General features: G+C 33.2%; 1 protein-coding gene across 2 annotated transcripts in view; it reads left to right on the forward strand.

The window, feature by feature from the left end:
• The window catches only part of LRRC49 (leucine rich repeat containing 49), a 43,211-nt gene that overhangs the window by 25,752 nt on the left and 1,740 nt on the right, over window positions 1-15,719 (forward strand). For both annotated transcript variants that reach the window (XM_084532859.1, XM_084532860.1), the window contains exons 11-16: window positions 3,165-3,248; window positions 6,379-6,530; window positions 9,965-10,202; window positions 11,404-11,589; window positions 13,756-13,865; window positions 14,903-15,056. In XM_084532859.1, the coding sequence (XP_084388985.1) occupies window positions 3,165-3,248; window positions 6,379-6,530; window positions 9,965-10,202; window positions 11,404-11,589; window positions 13,756-13,865; window positions 14,903-15,056 (924 nt within the window). The remainder of the gene's footprint in view (window positions 1-3,164; window positions 3,249-6,378; window positions 6,531-9,964; window positions 10,203-11,403; window positions 11,590-13,755; window positions 13,866-14,902; window positions 15,057-15,719) is intronic.

Raw genomic sequence — 15,719 nt, forward strand, 5'->3', positions numbered from 1 at the left:
TAACAATCTGAAATTAGTATTTAATTTAGCAAAGAGTGCAAAATGATTTTGGACCATTTTGAGTGGATGACAGACCTGTCAGCAGCCCTTTAACAATTTAACGATATCCTTTATTGTTAGCCTAACCATTTCTTTTGAACACTGAAAAAAGAGAAGACATGGAAGATAGGATTTAAAATCGCTTCAGTTCATCTGGGATTTTTCAAAGTTCACAAAGTTGTGGGCAATAGTGGCAGAATAATGAGGAGAGACAAAAATGGAGATGGAAAGAATCTCAAATGCTGGAGCTAAAAGAGAAGAGAGGATGATAGATCTGCATTGTGGCATTATTAAAGGCTTTGTTTTATAGCTTTCTGGGGTTTGTTTGGTTTTCTGTGTTTTGTTTGTTTGTTTCTTCAACCTTAGTTGCACATATTGTGCACAGGGAATCAAGAAATGTATACAGACTTAATTCGGCTAAAAAGTGGATTTGACCCTTGACCATAAAGGCCGAATGACCGTTTCCTCTGTCATTCGGCCTTTATGAATCCTCAGTAGAACTGGGTTGTTCATGCTGTTGTTGTTTTAGACAAAGCTCATTTCTTTTGTAAAAGTATGTGACAGAAGTAGTATTTTTTAAAGGCCTGTGATAGGATCAACTCTTGATCAAGGCAAAAAGTCTGACTCCTGTTGGAACAGCGTTTGTGTTAGTTCATTTCTTGCTTTGCATTGAGGCAGTGTGTAAGGAAAAGTACGGGACCCACTTGAATGTTGTCAGTAGATCCCCATGTAAGGCAGATAGTGTCATAACGTATTGATTTCGGGCTGGGTTAGGCAGAGACTTTGAGATGGAAGGTAGGGTGAGAAGGAATATTTGTGGAGGCTGTGAGAAAACTGTAGTAGGGAAGTTTGTGGATGTTTTTCTGAGAACCTGAAGGAAAAAAGTTGTCCTGAAAGGAGACAGGCTCATTTCTTACAGATCAGTATCACTTTATTTGGTAACTCTCACATTCTTTAGTGTGAAAGAACAATATTTCCCTTAGTTTGGAGCTGAGGATATGAAGCCTGGCCACCTGCTTTCTGCCAAATAGAACGGATAACTTCTGCGCTCTCTCCCTAGGTGAGAAAACTAGTTTACATTTCTGTTCTTTCTATATACCACTTTTATATAATCAACCTTTCAGGGAAAAAACAACAAAAACAACAACAAAACCAGCATAATTTGAGACCTCTAAACGTACTTTAAGATATTTTAATGTGTTCAGTGTGTTCAAAAGCTGTTAGAGAAAATGAAGACACTGAGTTTGGTGAGAGGGAAAAAAAACAAACTTGTCTGTAGGAAGCCATGTTAAAAGCAAAAATGCAACATCAAATGAAGATGCTTAAATAGAAAGCTAAAAATCAACTTTAACCCACTTTTCTACTGAATAGTATCACTAATAAATAAGACCTTTAAGACTTAAGCCTGTTAAGACTTAAGATTTTTTTTAAATTTTTTTTTGAAGTAAATGCTAACTTACTTTAATGCATAAATGAGATAAATAGCTGTCATGAGAATCATGTTTATCATTCTTAACATTCTGCCTCATATCTTGAGGAACAGTATTTTTATTGTGTGCTATTAATTATACATTCATGCTCGTGGCATATGCCTACATGGTTTTTATTAATGATTTTCTCAGCCTCACCCTAAACCTTCCTTTTCAGGTATTGGGCTTCGTTATGTGATATTCTGTTGTACTGGGGTCTATAAAGCCTTGTATATCTGCACAGGTGTATTTTTTTAAAATTATTGTTGATCGTTATTTAAGTAGGAACACAGAGGAGTGAATTCCCAAGGTCCCTTCTTCCTTGAATTATTTGATAATTCTATGGCACCAGACCCTTGGCTGCCAACAGTTGTGCAGTTTTTTAGTTACCTTTATGATTGATGTTGAAGTTTGTGGTGCATTCATTGGTCTTCAGGAGGTTGTATGCAGATAAGTGTACACCTGCTATATTTCCCTGACTAGTTACACTTTGGAAATTATTTTCTTAAAATGTAGTAGTAATGCTAAGTGTCAGGTTCCCTTTTGAATCTTCTAGTAGGCTTTTATCCCTGTGCTTAGGGGTTCTTACAGTTCTGTAAGCATAGTATGTTTTATTTGTATCAATATCAATATGTCTTAATGGTTTATGATGTTTTCTGTTCACTTTTGTTTGTTCAAGCTCTTAACACATAACTTTCTGGAAAGTGGAAGTGAAAAGTCTAGGATAGGAGCTTTCTATTTTGAGGGAAACCAAAACACTTTGTGTATGTTCTTGGAAGGTACTTTAATACAAACACCCAGATGGCATATGAAGTAAATCAAAATAAGTTCAAGTATGCTTCCTAAATATTTGTGTTGGAAGAACTCTACGCTTTTTACTTCATAGTGAACATTTCTTTTGTTACTTGGAAAAAACATGTTCTAAAAATACTGTGCTGTGAGAATGTTTCAACTGCTGTAAACAGGGAGCATTCAACCTAATATGGCTATATTGCAGAAGTAAATTGCTATACCAGGAGAACTAAACATCTTCACTTACTTGACTGTCGTTATTTAGGAATAAATGGCTTTCTTCTTGAACATGAATAGGTAATAATTTTGACAAGAAATAAAATTTGTATACTGTAGCTAACTAACTTTGTATCTTTTATCATTGCATTCTTCTTCCAAAGGATAACTTTTCCTCAGTCTTTAACAGAACTTGAGAACAATTTTAGATCATGATTTAGGTATAAATGGAAATCAGCTCACTATCTCTGTTTATTTTCTTATGTGAAAAAACCTACTAATTAGAGGAACTACTCAAAAAATACAAAGAATATAATGGATTGTCATGTTTTAAAATGTTTTAGTTGTTTTACAGATCATGTACTTTACGTTTTTCAAAGACCTGTAAAATATTTTTTTAAATAGCTTTGTGTTCAACGTTTCTATTTGAGTAATTTCTTTTATATTTATTGATTTATTTGTAAATATGATTTTTATTATTTTAATATTAAAACATTTAATATTAAAATAGTACAATAATATAAACATTAAATTTGTATTCAAATCACCAACACAAAGACATACATTAATAATTAGTATTAATTAATAATGCTTTTCAGAACTTGGTAAATTCATACATTTATAAATTTATCAATTTTTTTCTTCCAGGAAGAAGAAAGACGCATGGCATCTGTTGCAGCAAGGAAAGAAGAAGAAAGGAAACGTGAAAGTCATAAACAAAGCTTGATTAAGGTATTTTCTATGGCTGTTCTAAGCCTAACTAAAATTAGATAAATCTACTGTAAACTAGTTTACATTAATATTCTATAACTTAATATTTTTGCCGTATTTCTTAGTTCTCCCAATGTATCTGTATCTCTTAAAACTTTTTTTACAGCTTAAACAGTTCACTCTACATCTGAAACTCTTCAGTGAACTATTCAAGTTACCCTTTACCAAAAACAAAACTAAAAACAAACAAACAAAAAAAACACAATTGCACGTGCATGTGCTAACGTATGTAAAAGGATGGCAAACTTCATTTTCTCAAATCTAGAGGTAAAGTAAAACCAAGAGACTTTGCAGTTATTTCAGATTCCTTGAACTTGGTCTTCTCCAGCAGGTGAGTGCTGACATAAAGGGTTTTCTGAAGTAGTGTTTCCTTCATTCTTTCCTGTTGAAGTTATTCCTCTCTGTGGAAAGAGCTAAGCAGTTATCAGAGCAACAGCTAGACTCCAGCTGTCTTCTTTTTTCAGAGGAACACTTCTGTACTGTACTGACAGGCCTGGTTAATGCCTTTACGTTTGAGATGGAATAGCTCCAACAGGGGAGACAGAGGCACACTCCAGAATACTCTTACAGGCCAGTGACTAAATGACCAACACTGCTAGTAGGAGACCAGCGTTCAAGGATATAAGAATATCAACATTCTCTTTATTCTGTGAATGTGTTTTTCCAAATCATTTTTTTCATTTAATAGGAGTGCCTTTTTAAACTTCTTTGTCGTCCAGTAATGATTATAAAAAAATCTCTTCTAATTTGGCAAACTGAAAAAAAATAAATCATGTATCCATATTACTAAATAGTCTAGGTAAAAGCATATTTCATCAAGTGAGTTAGACTAAAAGCAGTTGCAAGAGGCTGTATGAAGAAGTGTAGCAAATGTACCTTTTAATTTTCAGAATTAGGTACAAACAGAATGTTAATGACAGATCAAAGGCTGTTTGTTAAAAAGAGCCAAATGTATGAATGGAAAAAAGAATTCCATGTGTACTGCACAAGAATGTATGTTTGCATTCAAGAATATTTTGATTCTTTTGCTTTACGAAAGAAAAAACAAAAACTAAAAATGCAACAAAACAGTCTTAGAAATACTTTTTTTTTTTTTTTTTTTTTTTTTTAAAAAGCAGTGCTTTTAATGTAAGATACTGATAAATTTAAAGTCTACTTGGGTTTGAAGTTTTGGTGCCAGGTCTCAGTAACACAAAGAAATGGGAAACGAATAAATAATATTTATACATGATGTTGCTTTACGCTTTTGAAAAACTAACTGGACTGAAAGAAAGTTTGTGTGTGTTTGTAGTTCATGTTCTTAACCACTGATGTAATGTTTCCTTGTAGTAAAGGGATTGTTTGCCTTGGTGGCATAGATTACTCAGTGCATTTTGCCAATGGAAACTTCCTTTACAGGGAAAAAACAAAATCACTTACAGTGCCTTTACTCTGTTTTCAACTTTAAAATGAAGGTTTTGTTGCTTAATTGAGGTTTCTTTTCATCTTCAAATAGTTAAGTGGCATAAATGTCAAATGGCAGTATATTTTGCGTGATTCAGTGAGGTCATTTATCTTTTTTCGTAGTAAATATGTTCATGTGTTCGTGTGTGTTTTTTTTTTTTTGTTTTCTTTTTTCTTCTCTGTTTCACACATTTGAAGTGAATGGAACAGATCTGATAATAGATATAATATCCAGTGGCAAAAATCTCCAGGTATAGGATTTTAATCGTAGTTATTTCTGAAGAAAATATCTAGAGAATCTTATTCTGGAATGTCAGTGGTTGTCACTTTCCTCCAAACTTTTGTAACTATCTGCAGTGTAGATGACATCATAAGCATTCATTTTCTAGCAGGTAATTAGCTGTACAGTGGTTGACTTCATTAGGAGACCCTCACCCTCTTATACAGAATTTACCTAATGTGACTAAAAGAAAATCCTGACATTTCAACTTCCTCTTCTTGTGGTAGGGAACCTTTCCGTTACTGACGTGTATTTTTGTGGGACACATGGTGTTACATAACCAGATAACATAATGACTCTTTAGGCAAACTGATTATGAAACAGCAGAATTTTTAACTCTTTAAAATAAAATACTTTTAGAAGAAGAAAAATGTTAAAGCAGTTTCCATGTATTTTGTGTCATTGTTACAAGCTATTATGGACATGATTTTTTATCATAATTGGAAGTCTAGTGGATTTGTCTCTGCATTATCAATCACTGAAACAGATCTTGATATTTATTCTTTAATGAGTACAGTAGTTTACAGCATGAAAGATTTACATGTTTGTATTAAGTATTTTATTGTCAAACATTTCTGTTTAGTTGCTCTTAATTTGCAAATCTTAATATTAATTTTAAGGAAATACCTAGGCTGCGTGGTCACAGATTATAAAATGCTCACTTGTATTTCGTTAATTTTTCCCTTTTTTAAAGGAAGATGTTCATTTGTAAAGCTTTACACTTCCCACCTCTAACATAGGCCAGCATTGTGAGGAATGTTCTTAGTGAATTCAAGTACAGCGATGTCTACAATTTGCCTAATGTGAAAGGAATTACGTAAAAGCATGATGTTACCAGTCCCATGTTGCTTTTATAGATTAAATTTAGGAGCTTAGAGAGTATAGGTCAAGCTTAATATATCAGAAGGTGTTAATTTGAAACCATAAAATCAGACTTACTCTTGTCTGCTGCCTTTCTCCATAGGCATATCAAATAAATATCCTTTTTTTCTATTTGAAAAAGGAGACTGTAATACAGCTGCGTGTTTTGCATCAATTTACCCTGTTCTGTGGAGGTGTAGTACAAGCAGCTCCAGATAGTCAAAAACAGACTTGTGTGGTTAACCAAATCAACTAGTTAAAACTTACTCTTATACAACTTACGTCTTTATTGTTACTTGTTTCTGTTACTGCAAATTTTGTGAAAATGTTATTCCCTTGCAGTTACACAGAATAGTGCTAGACTGACACGTTGGTTTTAATGTGAACCAGTACTTCTTTCTTCAGTTTAAAATATTAACTACGTTTCGATTAAGCAACATATTTCTGTCGGATCAAACAAGTGAGTTGATACTGCGGTGTCATAATTTACTATGACTTTTGTTTCAGGAAAAGAAACGGTTAACAATTTGCAATATTGCTCGCCAGTGGGAGATACAGCAGAATCGAACAGCTCTTGAGGCTTCTTTAAACCAAGATAAAGATAATGAACCCTGTCAGATCAATGGCAGTACTGCATATGTGTTTCCTGAAGAAAGCAGGTATTTTATTCAGAAATAATTCTTTCAGTTTGTGTCTTACGTTCATGTTATCAGCTCTGAGATCTTGCTGTTTCATGATCAAAAAGTAAAACATCTTTTGCAGCATGAATTTTGTAAAGTAATTACAAAATTAATATATGCAAAATCATCCTGAAATGATTTTCAGTTTATTAATAGTCAACAGGTTTCACCATAGTAAGTAATATAGACTTAGTCAGCTAGCTACACGTTACTAAAGAAGTTAGCACTAAATTTTTGTGATTTTGCTAAATAAGGGAGGTTTTCATGTTTACAAGAAATCTTTAGTATGAATTCTTGAGCCTGCTTAAGGCTATCCATTCCCTTGATAGTTTAGACTTTTACCTTTATTGCCAACAATTGTAATTTCAGTGTATATGAAGAGGTTTTGTAAACTGAGTCTTGAATTTATGTTCTCAGTTTGAACAGCAAGATCTCCTGGACTGCTTTCTTCAAATACCCTTGCTATTTTAGCGAAAACAGTGCTTTAACATAGGCTTAGTTTTATTTTTCCCTTGATGTTGCCTGAGATGATATCTGTATTGTTAGCTTAAAAAAAAAAAAAAAAGTTACATTTTATTTTTACTTCTTAAACTTAGAAGTTTCAAAGTAACATTGGTGTTTCTTTAAGTTTCTATTTAAGGAATTAAATCCTTACCATGGGGGGATTTTTGTCTAACTAGACCTCTGGAAAACTGTATGCATGTATAATTCACACTTGAAATCAATAGGTATATCTGTTTGAGATAGAGATACATCTAATGATATCAATAGGTATGTATATTTAAATGAAATTTCAAATTGACACTGGTTACCCCAATTTATGATTGCTGTTTGATTTCTATTAAAAGTATAATAATTTGGTCTTTGACAAAGGTTAAATTAATCCGTCTGAATCTTCAGTCTAGATGATAATTTTTAATTTTTTTTTCTTCAGTTACTTAAAACCCTTAAATGCACTGACTATCTAATGTGTTTATCAATACGGTCAGTGTTCTAATTGTATTATTTTTGTGATACACTCATTGGTTTACTACTTTGCATCTGAAAGGTAGCTAGCTATCTGGCACTCCACATAATTGAAAAACTAAATGCAGAACTTAGTGGATTAAGTTTATCTTGCATTGGCTAAAACTGAACTAACACATTTTCAACTTGGTAAGCTCAGGCGAAAGTCTGAAAAATAGTCTGCAGAAACTTAATATCAAGTACAGATTCCTGCCGTGTCTGATCAAAATGGGAAACATCAAGTGCAGGCAGGAAGTCTCTCTTTCACAGACAGAATCAATCTGAGGTTCAATCTACTATTGACTAGATCTGGCTTTTATCTACGCTCAAGTGCAGCATCTTTCTGAAACTTTTTTTCTTGACATTTTTAAACTGCTATAGTCCTTCCTGTTCTTCTTGTTTCTGAAGCTTTCCCCCCAGCCATATGCAGAGTCTCTGCTTTTTTGCCTTCTTCACAGTTTAATTACACAGTTAGTAATCATTTCCTCTGATCAAGACAATATAACTACGGTAGCTGGAGCATTAATCTGTTAATGAACAGATTTTCATTGCTTGAGAAATCATGCTTTAAAGTAAAATATTAAGGCTCTTTCCATGGAGTTATAGGACAGATCTTGCTGCAAAGCTGTCTTTGCTTATGCTGGATACAGTGACTAAAGTTGGTATATTCCAAGTAGTTTCCTGACTGAATGTTATGACTTCTGTCAAATCTAAAATCACAGAATTGAAGGAGTTGGAAGGGACCTTGAAAGATCATCGGGTCTAGGTCCCCTGCCAAAGCAGGTTCCTTAGTAATAAAACATAATGCATAACATCAGTTTCTAGGTTCTTGTGGAAGCTTTTGTAGTTTGATTTGTAGAATGCATTTTGGAAGTCAAAGTAGTTACTTTTGAAAATTAAAAAAATAAAATAAAATCAACCCCCACAAATTTTTAACAACATAAACAATGTGTTTTATTTGCACATATAATACTCTTACGCAATTTGCAGTACATTCTGTGTTCTGAATTGGAGAGGTAGGTTTGGAATTTTTTCTTTTTCATGAAAGGGTAGAGAAATAAAAGTGTGATACTAACCTTTATCAACGATTGAGATTCGTTTAAAGAGATAAATGAAGACATAGCAATGAGTGTTAAAGTAAAGAAGGCTTAGACAACATTGTTGTCTTTTTGCCATGTAGCCCATGATGCTGTTTTACTCCTGGTAGGTTAAAATTGATATGGATCTACTAATGTGCTATATAGCAGTAAAGAATTTTGGAACACTTAGAACATGAGCAACTAAGCAATACAATGACAGGTGAAAGTCAGCATGGATAAGTCATTATATCATCATGTGTGAATTAATGGGCTCCCAAATAACCATTTCCAGTCAAGGGTGAATTTCTGGAAGGTATTGTCAAGAAAACATTTGCTGAGTGATCACTAATAGTCAAAAAAAGCAAAATACATAAATATATGTATTAATAAAATAAAAGCAAAATATTAAATATTAAAAATAAAACCAAAATAAATAATAAAAATCAAAGCAAAATACATAAAATATATTAAGAAGGTTGTAAAGAACAAAACAGTAATCATCACTACACAGCTTTCTAAACCAGTAGTTTGTGCTCATCTTGAATTCTTTGTGCGCATTCTTTCAGCTGGTCTGTTCATCTGAATGTATTCTGTGGAAGTCAGATACAATGAGATGAGAGCTGAGAATACCTGCATCTATTGTTTAAATTAAAAAGCAATCTTCTGAATCGGGAAGCTAACGTTATTTTAAAATAAATGTATAATAATCCTTATTAATTAAAGATTAAACAAGGATAACAAGATTATTTTCATCTCTAAGCAGACTAATGAATCCTGGTAGTGTGACATAAAGGTTTTAACTAAGAAGTGATGCTGTTGTTAAGAATGCAAGTAATTGTTCAGCGCTGTGAATAGCTTTATCCTTGGTTGGTTTTAATAACTGCCTGATCTTAACGGGCTGGATCCTGCTGTGCTTCATCATGTTGTAACTTTTACAGTTTATATAGAGAACAGAATCTGAAGGTGACTTTGCTTAGATAAGTAACATAGGTTGAAGTTGATTTTAGATAGCTAAAACAAGTTAACATTCTGAGGTAAAATCTTTAAGCATGTTATTAAAAATGAATGACATTTTTTGAGCTCTCCAACCCTATCACACCAAGTCTTTCTGCTGAAGCAGTAGAGCTGCTGTAATATTACTTGATGAAAAGAGGGTTTTCTAGCCCTTAACATTTTTGAACCAGACTGGGTAGTGAAAATGAATGAATGCTGGCAACCATATTTGACAGGTCAGATTTTAGTAAATGAAAGGACCATCGTTCAGTAGAAATGGTTTTACTGCTGTGAAATAATCTAACTTACATTACTGCATTTTTATGTCCTCCACAGGTCTCTTGATACAATATTAAGCAGTGCTGTACAAGGCTTGTCTGTTCTTGATTCTCATTTGGTGGAAGTGGAAGGAGACACTCTTTACTTGTATGGTTCTGGAGCACTGGAGTGCCTGGATCGAAACTGGAGTGTTCAAACAGCTGGATCTATTGTCACAGTCTCTTTTATGTTCATGGAATTTGATGAAATAGTTCAAGTGTTAACAAAACTGAAGTTAAAATTTCCTAATTCTGTGGTAAGAATGGCTCAATGTCATCTGTGTGAACAGCTGTGGACTATTTATTTTGCAACAGAACCTTAGTTTGGCAGTCACCCTCAACTGTTTGTAAATAGATACTTCCGTGAACTACATGAGTTTTATCCTATAATGTTTTGTTTAATTTGACACTTCTTAAATACAAGACAGATTCTCGAACAGAATGGTTGTTTTCTTTTCAGACTAGTAATTATTTCCCATAGTTGACCTATCTGATTCTTTAAGAAAAACTGATGTAGAAACATGGTATTGTTTTTCTACAATATTAGAGATCAATAGTATCAGGAGACTTCTGTTTGTATTGTGAGTTCAAAGAACAAATAGCTGATAGGGTAGAAGAGAGAGGTAAAATTCAAAGGCTGGTTAAATCAGTACAACTCTTGGAATTTTTCACTTCCTGATGAAGCAAAACAACATAATGAGAACCTTTTAGTTCATTTTTTTTCTTGGACAAGTAAATCTTTAGCTTTGAAGCAAATAATAAAGTAATGATGGCATACATAAATGAACTTGTCAGTCAGATGATATGCCTGCTTAGCTCCCTACTTCTTTTTAAGTATAATACTATATAATGGTTTCATTGAGATAAATGAGTTTGTGGGGAACTTATTGTTTCATTCAGAAACTTGTTAGGGATAGCAGAATCTCAGCTAGATTTCTTTATCTTCACCATCAATTTTTCCTCTTACCCCCAGTGTGCTGCTGTGTACATGAATTTACCATGCTCATAGGGACACTGCTATATGGCACTGTTCAAAGAAACAGCAGACTTTAATGCCAGCTTGTCACAGTCAGAAACGGAATATTTAAAATACTGTACTGATTTTTGCATGAACGTTGCATTTGTTTGCAGAATTGAAATAAATCTTTCTCAAGCAGTACCGCTCTTATTGTAACATGAAAATGATAGCGCTGTTACTAAAGGGTTTATAAATTGCTTGGGGGGTTGTAAAGTTGACATTTTAAAATATATGTAATACATGGTTTAGTTGATACATTGATGGTTTTTCTCCCCACAGACTATAAATGAAGTGAGCTCAATTGTGTAGTCAGACCTGAAGACTTAAAGTTTGAAAGTGATTTGTGTTGAACAGAGTAGGAATCATTATGTTCACTCATTAGTGATTTCCTTACTAAATTTACTGTGCTTTGGACTTTTTTTTTTTTTTTTTTTTTAAAGCACCTGAAGTTTAAGGAGACAAATCTTGTGACACTGCAGCAATTCAATGCATTAGCCCAGGTGCATCGCATGGAACAGTTAACAGTTGATCCTCAGGGAAATCCAGTCGTCAATTTTACTTTGTGGAAATACTACGTTCTGTTTAGGCTGAACCATCTTAATCTGCAGAAGATAAATGGAATTGAGGTAAGGCATTGTTGCTTCTTTCTTACTACTGGTCTTACAAGATAAGTTAGCATTGTTTTTAAAAATGCAAGTGAGTCACTAGTAGAATGAGCAGAATGATGACAGGGTCTTTTCAATATTACGGAAAAAAGTGCACTATCACATATTGTACAGTTAAGTAACTGCACTGTGTTACAATCAGAAAAGCAGAGAAAATGCTTTGTTTTTCATTAAAATGTGGTATTGTTTCAGATGCTTTCAATAGCAAACAGTAGTTCAAACTTCCACCTGAGTGACAGATACACCTAAGGGGAAAACTTTTTATTATGATTTTGGAATATGCTTTCAAAAAATTAAAGAACTGTTAGGTTTTACTTTTGATTTTTAAGAAGCACTATTCTATTATGCTATATTCAAAAGGATTACAGTGTTAACATTGAATACAAGTGCAGAAATGTGCTTTTGACAGACTATCTAGTAGCTTATGGTGTATTACTTCTATTTTTCCAGTGTTATGTAATATAGCAAAAATCAACTTTTCTTTAAGTATACTGAAGAAAAGTGTCTGCCAAATAGATTTTTTTTTCCCTTTTGCTTTATACAAGACCATTAGTTTTTAAGAAGAGTTCTCTGAGACGTGCTGTTTGAAGTTTTCCTAGTGGTAGTAATCTTGGAGTAATCAAAAAAAAAAAGCTGTCAAGGTTTGAAGTTACTAAACTTCACAAAATTCTCTATACCAAGTGCTACGGCATGCAGTGTTAACAGATACATTACAGTGATTGAGTTGATGCCTGTTTTCCTACCATATTGAACTTGGAAAGAGGCATGTGTAATGGGCTGACAGTGATGTGGTATTACTGTTACAATCTTTTTGTGAGTAGTGGAGTAAAGCATGTACTGCAGTAAGATAGAGAACATAAATTTCTATGAACTCAAGAGTGAATTTAGTATTAGCGTTTCTGTTGACCTTGACTTTGTGCTTCTCCTAACTTAAATAAATAAAAATCACGTATTTCTCTGGCAGACATGTTTCTGTCTGTAATGCCCTTTGATTCCCTCACTGTGTTCTGCACTCTGTTTTAGACCTTGCTACTGTTAGTAGACTGTTTAGCAAGGTCTTCTACTCTTAGACAACTGAATAAGATTTATTTCATTTTAAGTGACAATGAGCAAAACTAATCACTGTGAAAACAAAACTGAATTAATGTCCGATTTCCTGAACTATGTTTTCTGTATTGAATTTCTCCTTGCCTTTTGGTGTTGCAGTATATGTCAGGCCAAGGATTTGTTTTATCATCTATAAACTTTAAACAGGAATATGATAACATTACATTAATTTGAATCAATTTCATTTTATTCACATTTTTTTTTGTTCTGTATTATGCAAATATTTGAAAATTCTTAGTAAGTATTGTGATTATTGAAGCTTATTTGAAAATGGGTTGCTTGCCAAAAATATCTTAAGATGTACAGAAATTAAATTTGATCCAGAAGTGAATAAATCATTGAATGAATTTTGTTGGACTGTAGTGTCCATGTCAGATTTAAATGATCATAAAGATTCCTTGAGTAGTCAATGGAAATCCAGGGATCTAGAAATTTTGCCAACAAACTTTTGGCAGTTCAATTAGTTTATAATTTGGCCCTCAGGACAGAAGAAACACAGGCTATGGTCTCTAGAATTTACTAGGTAAGGCAAACAAAAAGCAGTAACAAAAATCAACCAAACAACAAAACCTTCAACATGCTTTATCCAAACAGAAATGTGTAAAATTAATCATGAAAAGCTTTCAGCCATTGAAAGTATGTTAAAGGGACGTCTTTGGTGTAATTCTGACACAACAATATGGATCACACTTAGAGAAGTACAGTGGAGTAAGGTAAACTTTGTAGGCTTGAGAAACGCTGCCATTTATCTCTTTTATTTGCTATTATTTTTATATATATAAATATATACATACTTTTTAAAAATAAATCTTTTCTGTGATGCTGCCAAAATCAAAGACCATAAATTTCAGTATATTTAAAGTATTAGTAGAAGCAAATCTAGTTTTGAAGGTATGCCTGGCATGTATCTTCATGTGGTGCCTTGTATAACATTGCAGTTAATTCTGAATGCATGTATGAAATACGAATGTGCCAATTCTCTAACTTCTCTTTTTCTCTCAATTTTATTTTTCCTCACAGGTTACTCAGAATGATACTGTAATGGCGGAAAGACTCTTTGGCATTCTGGCATATGTAGCATCTTCTGAGCTGCCGCATTATCGTATGCTCTCATTCTTTGGAGAATCTAGGTAAAATTAGTTCTTAAGATATAGGAAGGAATACAGAGGCTTTGTTATTTTTTTTGAATAATACAGTCACTGACTGAAATGGCAAAAGGTATTTCTAAGAGAATGAAGCTTTCTTGTTTAGCTTGTTTTATTTCTCTGTTAAAATTTCTGAACATTGAGTTCCTTTTTTTTTCTTTCCAGAAAATCTAGTTCTGTTCTGTTGCTTCAGCTTGAAGAGCTCTGTTAAACTATAGATTTCTTAAAACTGAAATGTGATTTCTCTCTGAATGAAACCTTGTCACTTCAGTAATATGCTCTTATAGCAGATACAACTTCGTTTTGTTCTAAGTACTATCCTGTTGGAATTTCAGAGAAACTGTACGTAAGCAAAATGAACTGAACTGGAATTTGTCTGGAATGTATTGTTTTAATTCTTTTCCACACTGTCATGATAAATTCTTTGTAGGTAAAAAGACACAAATTCCACAAATAACTTAGGAAAGATAGGTGTCCTGAGTACTGCATTTCCTGATTCATGAAGACAGATGTTTCAAGAGGTTGTATGAAGTCTCCAAAGAAAGATGATAGGAACATGCACACAAATTCACTGCATGTTTAATTCTCAGTTGTGCTGATATTGGTGAGGATTTATGTGGTTTCGCAACGAAGACGCTTTTTTTTGCGGTTATTTCAAAGTGGATGACTGTAACAGTTAACAGATTTATGGGTTGATGCTGGAAGAAAAAAGTTGCTTAAAAACTTTTTAGTTTTCTATAGGTACTTACTAAAAATTAAGCTGCAAGGATTCCTATTTAGGATGTGAAATATGATACATGTCAAAATGTCAGTTGTATGGAAGTGAATTAACTGAGGACTTTTTAGAGTCATCTGTATATTTTGAGTAACTTGAGGATGCAATAAACTTGAAAGCTCATAAATGATAGGATCAAAGGGAGAAGAGGGGGAAAAAAAATCTCATCGTCACTAGAAACATCTGCACTTAAAAACAATAATAAATCCAATGATTAAAACTGTAAATCTCTATTTTCTTTCTACAGGATGAAGCAATTCAATGATCTGCTGGAAGGAAAGGGAAAGAAATCTGGAGTTGGAATTGAGGAAAGTAGTGATAACAGAAGAGCTGGAGGAGAAAGCACAGCTCGAGCAATGTTGAATTATACAGCAAAGAATGTTCATATGGAAAAGCTTGAGGTAAGTATGTCATTATAAAATAATTCCTTCCTCTATTATGTATGTATTTGACTACTACTCATGGAATTTGTATATCAAATTTCAGTTGTGCTATTTAGAATGATGGTTTTAAAATAACACTGCTTACCATATTTACATGTATGATCAAACATTTCATTTAACTAATCTCTTCTAGAGAACTATAAAATGGTCAGTTTGTGTCTTTAAAGAAGTGGTTCCTGAGCATTACCACAATCTGATAAAAATACATTCTTACCTGAAAGCATTACATTGGTAATGAAATGTGCATACCTTAGTGAAATATCAGAAGTGGACACATATTTGTTTTTCAAAGAATTGCACGTTAGGAACTTTTTTATGGAAGTTGGAAAGTATGTCCCAAAATGAATTGGTGAAAAATGCCTTCAGACAAGACTTGAAAGAGCACAGCGTCTAGCAATAAAGAAGTTCCCTAGCTTTTAAATGAGTTAGAGGGAGGGAAATATATAGAAAATGTATTCACTTTAATTAATGTGCAAGCTGGTTTGTTTCAGACAAGTGCATCAGTCACTCTTGTTTCAATTTATGTTCCTAATCTACATCTTCTGCTTGGTCAGAGGGAAATTGTTTCCAGGGAGATCATGCTTCTTTCAACCACTATCTCCTTTCTGAGCAATCATGAGT

This window comes from Aythya ferina, assembly GCF_964211825.1.
Source record: "Aythya ferina genome assembly, chromosome: 11".
In the NCBI taxonomy this organism is placed as follows: domain Eukaryota; kingdom Metazoa; phylum Chordata; class Aves; order Anseriformes; family Anatidae; genus Aythya; species Aythya ferina.